The sequence below is a fragment of the Anas acuta genome, chromosome 6 (genome assembly GCF_963932015.1).
Source record: "Anas acuta chromosome 6, bAnaAcu1.1, whole genome shotgun sequence".
NCBI lineage: Eukaryota > Metazoa > Chordata > Aves > Anseriformes > Anatidae > Anas > Anas acuta.
In genome coordinates, this window is record NC_088984.1 from 23808248 (window position 1) to 23814922 (window position 6675).

General features: G+C 38.4%; 1 protein-coding gene across 11 annotated transcripts in view; it reads right to left on the reverse strand.

Moving 5' to 3' along the window:
* TTN (titin) overlaps positions 1-6675 on the reverse strand; it is a 243116-nt gene that overhangs the window by 21658 nt on the left and 214783 nt on the right. For all 11 annotated transcript variants that reach the window (XM_068685816.1, XM_068685811.1, XM_068685812.1 and 8 more), the window contains 10 exons: positions 6136-6432; positions 5446-6033; positions 5043-5345; positions 4591-4887; positions 3841-4128; positions 3455-3754; positions 3056-3358; positions 2593-2898; positions 718-2484; positions 322-618 (listed from right to left, as the gene is read on the reverse strand). In XM_068685816.1, coding sequence (XP_068541917.1) covers positions 322-618; positions 718-2484; positions 2593-2898; positions 3056-3358; positions 3455-3754; positions 3841-4128; positions 4591-4887; positions 5043-5345; positions 5446-6033; positions 6136-6432 — 4746 coding nt within the window. The remainder of the gene's footprint in view (positions 1-321; positions 619-717; positions 2485-2592; positions 2899-3055; positions 3359-3454; positions 3755-3840; positions 4129-4590; positions 4888-5042; positions 5346-5445; positions 6034-6135; positions 6433-6675) is intronic.

Genomic DNA, 6675 nt, shown 5'->3' on the forward strand with positions numbered 1-6675 from the left:
AAAACCATAACTACATCAAAAACATATTGTAGGATGATATTTCATTTTCAAATAAATTCCAGCTAAATTCTATTTATAAGACAAAAAGAAGTCTATTAGTACATTGAATAAAAAATTACTGCTTTACTCTAATACAGCAATTGATTACCTATGTCTACAAGATTTAGGTCTTAAATTTAGCTCCTCCCATCTTGCACTCAAACAGAAGTGATTCTGAGTTGGCTGGAAGGGCAGTCATGGTTTCCTCCCACTTTGGCCCACATCTTCCAGAAGCTCTAGTTGGCTTCAGTACCCAAATACAATCATATTAAGAAATCTTACCATTTTCATCTCTGGTCATGATATAGCCTGAAGACTGTGAAGGTGGGCTAATTGTGCCAACAGCATTTCTTGCAAGAACTCTGAATTCATATCGGTCACCTGGACTGAGTCCTGTAACTGTATATTGGCATTCACTGACATCAGTAAAGTTGCATCGGAGCCAACGGTCTTCACTTCCTTGCCGCTTCTCAATACTGTAGGCCACAATCTTACTGCCTCCATCACGCAGTGGGGGGGTCCATTTAAGAGTGACTGTTTCCCTGGTGACATCAATGTAATCAGGAGTACCAGGTGGGTCTGGAAAAATAAAATAAAATAATTTATTTCTATTACTGTTCACCATAGTCTACAGAACCAGAATTTTCTTGGGTGAAGTGTGACTGGTCATTCACTCACCTACTGGAGAAACTGCCAAAGTAAACTTGCTCGGCTCACTAGCTCGGCTTAGACCAGCAGTGTTTTCTGCATATACTTGGAACTGGTAATCCAGGCCTTCAAGCAGTCCAGTAATTCTGTATTCTCTGTTAGATATTAATGCAACATTAACCTTCTGCCACAAAATACTGTTTCTTTCCTTCTTTTCAACATGGTATCCAATAATCTCCGAGCCGCCATCATAAACAGGAGCATCCCAAGCTATGGTCATTCCATCAGCAGTTACATTGTATACAACAGGCTTGCCTGGGGCACCTGGAGGTCTAAATTGATGCTTTGCCACAACGTCTGCTGAGACAAGAGGTGGGCTTACTCCGTATCTGTTTTCCGCACGAACTCTAAACTGATATTCAGTGTCTTTAACAAGGTTTGGTACTTTGAAAGTTGTTCTAGCTGCACTCGAGCACACCAACTTCCAGTTCATTTGTGAAGTTTCTCTTTTCTCAATACTGTAGCCAGTAATTTCTCCTCCACCATCATCTTCAGGAGCTTCCCATGACAAAACTACACTATCTGCTTTGATTTCATCTAGTCTTAAAGGTCCTTTTGGCTTAGATGGAGGACCAAGAGTGATGACAGTGATTGGAAATGTTTTTCTGCAGATGACATTATCAAGAATCAAAGTATATTTGCCACCGTGTTCCTTTTTCACATTCTTGATACTTAAGGTTATCTTGTTTTCAGTTTTCTTGAAACGAAGGTGTTCAGTTTCTTTAAGAGGGAGGTTGTCCTTGAGCCAGCTCATTGATGGCTTAGGTTTACCTTTATAGGGCAATTCAATATGCAGGTTATGTCCAATTCTTACAGCAATTTGACCTCCAGGAATGTCAGAAAGGTCAGCTTCAGGTGTTATTGTATATTCTCTCACTGTAATGGGTCCAACCATAACACTATCACTCATGCCCTTTTCATTTTTTGCAAAAACTCTGAATTCCATGACAGAAAGTTCTTTAAGTTTTTCAACTTCAAATTCACAGCTCTTGCTTGTGCCTGCATATGTCCATTCTTTTTCTTCCTGCAGCTTCTTTTCAATAACATAATCTGATATAATGCTACCACCGTCATAGTCAGGTTTGCTCCACTGCAGTTTAACAGATGTCTTTGTAGAATCTTTCATGGCTAGGTCTTTTATAGGTCCAGGTACGTCTGCAGCTTTCACTGGTTCAGACGTCTCACAAGGTTCACCCAGTCCAATTTCGTTTTCAGCAAGAACACGGAAGAAGAATGCAGTCTTTTCTGACAGGTTAGTTAGCTTAAAAGTGGTATGAGAACACTTTGTTGTTACAGTTGACCAGGCCCTCTTTGTAGCATCTCTTTTTTCCACAACATAATTTGTTATTTCAGAACCACCATTAATGAGAGGTGGCTCCCATACTAGTGTAACTGTTCCACGAGAAACATGCTTAAGCTGCAGCTTCTGGCAGGCAGATGGTGTGTCAAGTACTTTTACATTCACAAATGACGATTTCGGTTCTCCAACTCCATTTTCAATTGTAAGAACATATTTTCCTGTATCATTTCGAGTAACTTGAGGAATAGTAAGTAACGTAGACGATTCTGTGTTCTGGATGATATATCTTTCATCAGTCCCAAGATTCTTGTCACCTTTTCTCCATGTGACAGTTGGAGGAGGTCTTCCTTTGAATGGAATTGTTATTTGCACATCTTCACCTGCTTTAGCAACGATAGAGGTCCGGAGGGCAACATCCAGATCGATTTCTGGTGCCACTGTGGAAATAAATAAAAAATGAATAATGCATATTTGGAATATAAAATAAAAAGTGCTTTGAAAAATCAAAACACAGAAAAGTGGTAAGTCACTGAAAGGTACAGTACCAAGAATATCTTTAGCTTGAACAGGTTCTGTCATTTCAATAGGCTCTCCTTGTCCAGCAGAATTTATAGCAGACACACGGAAATAATAATTAACACTTGGCTGAAGGTGGGATACAACATACTCAGTTGTTCTCACTTCTCCTTTAGTGCTGACTACAGTCCATTCTTGCTCTTCACCTTCCCTTTTCTCAACCACATAGCTTGTAACTGGACTTCCTCCATCATAGGCAGGTTTAATCCAGCCAAGGGTGACAGATGTCTTCGTTGTATCCACAACCTTCAACTTTGTTGGTGAGCCTGGTTTATCTGTAAGTTATAGTTTAAGAAAAAAAATATCAAAAGACATATTAATAATAAAAAGGAAAAAAAAAAATCTGTTTCAGTTACGTTTATGCAAGCCACCCTAATTGCTCGCTGTCCATTGATCTCTAACCAATTAGACATATTGCAGATTGTCTCTTACCAACAGGATCTGCAGCTTTGTAGAAGTCAGAAGCTTCAGAGAATGGGCCTTGTCCAGCTGCATTGACAGCACAAACTCTGAAATGATATTCGCTATTTTCAGTCAGACCTGTTACTTTCTGTCTGGTGTCACGAATGGTTTCTTTAGTAACCTTGAACCAACTAAGACTTTTCTTGTCACGTTTCTCAAGAAAATATCCTGATATTTCATTGCCTCCATCAACAGTGGGCCTATTCCAGACAACAGTCATAGAATTCTTGGTTATCATTGTGACTTCTGGTACACTAGGTGGTCCAGGTGCAACTGAAATAAAAATACATATATGTTAGTTGATCAATACCATGTATAAATAATACACAAGATGATTCAGTTCTATTAGCTATTTTAAATGTTTCTTACCAAATGAATTTTTGGCTATAACTGGTTCAGACTCCAGTGAATCACCAACTCCAAACTTGTTCACACCACGGACACGGAACACATACTCATTTCCTTTGATGAGTTTTGTTGTAGTTACAATACACCCCTCCAGTTTTTCAGAAATTAAAGACCATACAACCCGACTTGTCTCCCGCTTTTCAACAACATAGTGTGTTACAGGTGCACCACCATCATCTGCTGGAGGGTCCCACATTATTGTAATCTTTTCAGCAGTGACTGTCTTAAACTGTATAGGTCCACTTGGGGGTCCTGGCTTGTCTGTGGAAGGTGCAAGAAATCAGATGTAAGTATTTATTAGTAGATTACTGTTTAATAATGTAGTACAGTCATATCTCAAGACATACCAAGTATTTGTACTCTAACATGGGCTGATGCTGAACCCATGGCATTCTTCAGTTTTAATTCATAAGTTCCACTGTTGAGTCGGGTTGCATCCTTGATGAGTATAGAAGCAAATTCTGTTGTGTTTTCCATTGAGAGTAGTGCACTGGTTTGTACCTCATTGCCATTTTTGAACCATTCAATTGTAGGTACAGGCTTTCCTGAGATGCCTAGTTTTAATGTAACTGAAGTTCCTGCTTTATATTTTACCACTTCTGTATATTCTGGTGGCACATCGATTTCAGGTGCACCTGAAGAAAAAAATAAGGAAACAAACAAACAAACATAGTGATTTTAAACTTGTATTTAATGAAAATAAAATAATAATTATTTTTCTAAGCAGTCAGTTACAGGCATTTTATAAATATTGGTTAAAGTAAAGCTAGCATGCATAACTTAAATCAGAATCCTGGAACAAGTTAGAACTAACACTACCAAAAAGGCAACCAAATGTATAAATATTATCACTTTGGCCATGGGCTGACTTCCATTGTCAAAATAATAAAAATATCATAAGACTGTAAAAATGCAGATACAGCCAAAGATGCTCATTACAACCATGCCCAAATAGCTCAAAATCATTCAAACTTAGTAAATCAATCAAGGTAAATTAGCTTTCCATATTAAAAAGGCTCTGGTTCTGCAAAATAGTGCTGCCATTAAGCTTTCTAGTAACATAAAATGATACCATTATATCATTACAAAACACTTACCATATGTATCAACACATGTAATAGGACCCACTACATCTGACGGATTACTAATGGAACCAACAGCATTCTTAGCAAAGACACGGAATTCATAACGAGAATTCTGTGTCAGACCAGATACTGTGAACTGAGTCTCAATAACATTGGTGAAGCTAGCTTTTGTCCATCTGCCATCTGGAAGATCACGTTTTTCTACGATGTATCCAGTGATCTTGCTACCACCATCAAATGCTGGCTTCTTCCATGACAGAGTAATAGCAGTCTTCGAGATATCTGAGACACGAACATTTCTTGGTGGTTCTGCAGTAGGAAACATGAAAGTATTTGTAATAAATAACAGAGTATTTGTAATAAATAACAGCTGTTTTGGCTTCCTGTACAAGACAGTGTATCATGGGGGTTGGGTAAACATTACTTCAGTAGTTGGGCTTCTTTATCTTCTAGAGAATACATACCACAAGCATCAATTGCAAGGACTGGATCAGATGGATGACTTGCTTTTCCAATGCCAGCTGCGTTTTCTGCATAAACTCTAAATTCATAGATAAGGCCAGCACTGATGGTGGTGACTTTAAAGTGAGTTGTACGAATAAGGGTCTTGTTAGCCTTCTGCCATAATATACTATTTCTGTCCTTCATTTCCAGGTGGTATCCAATGACTGCACTGCCACCATTAGTGACTGGTTCATGCCATCCAACAGTAATACTCTCTCGAGTGACATTAGTGACCCATGGTGTGGAAGGAGGACCAGGGGTAGCTGATGATATCAAAAGAATTGATTAATTGTTAACAAAATGAGACTTCAAACATCTGAACATTAAAATGTTGATGTACAGTGTGAGAAATGTATTACTTACTGTAAGGAAGCTTGACAACCACACATTGTGAGTCAATGTGATCGCTAATGCCAAAACGGTTCTCAGCTTTGATGCGGAATTGGTATTCTTCTCCTGTTGTAAGCTTCATGACTTTAATAACAGTTCTAGCCACGGTTGCAGACACTTCAGACCAGGCAGCAGTGCTTGTTTCTCTTTTCAGTACAATATAGTTGGTAACTTGACTTCCACCATCATAAGTTGGTGGCTGCCATCTGAGTGTTACACTCTCTTCAGTGATATCACTAAGGACAACAGGACCAACAGGAGGACCTGGTCTATCCAACACAACAATATTAACGAATGACTTTGTGGTGCCACTCGAGTTGGCAGCAGTAATGTCATATCTGCCAGCATCAGCAGCTACGCTTTCTTTAAGGTTAATAATGAAACTTTCTGCTGTAGTTTCAGTGTGAAATCTCATGGTGGGTTTGATTGGGACACCATCTCTTGACAATGTCACCTTTGGCAATGGTTTTCCAGAAACTGGAATTTCAACTTTCAGGTTTGAACCCGCTCGAATATACACAGTATTATGAGGGAAGCCCTTCATGTCAATTTCAGGAGATTCTGAAAAAGAAAATATTTTCAAATCATTAAAAATATTATCTCTTTTGAAGTATGAACCCAATTTATTGTATATCAACTTTTGTCTCATGTCAGGAAGCTTACCTAATTGTTCTTTAACTGTAACAGGGAGCAGTAGTTCCTTAGGATCACTTAAACCTGCTTGGTTTTCTGCAGACACTCTGAAGAAATAGTCAACGTTCTCCTTAAGACCATGTACAACGTGATGAGTTGTCTTTACAACTGCACACTTAACCCATTTTTGCTGTCCTTTCTCAAGAGCTTCAATGAGGTAGCTCACAATTCTGCTTCCACCATCATGTTCTGGTTTTAGCCATGAAAGAGAAACACTGTCCTTTGTGACATTTGTTACTCCCAGTTTTTCTGGTGGGCTGGGTTTTTCTGACAACAACAACAAAAAAATTTTAACAGCTTAAGCAATATAGGAAGTATTTCCTTTTTATGTTACAATTACATAGGAATGCCACCTGGATTGGGAAAAATATTTTTAATGAATTTGTATATTAGAAACATTTTAAAAACATTTTAAGTAAAATGCAAGCAAAACTTAACATTCAAGCTACTACTTAGCATTTCCTTTTGTAAAACCACAGACATAACCCCCACATATTTACCTTTCTTACA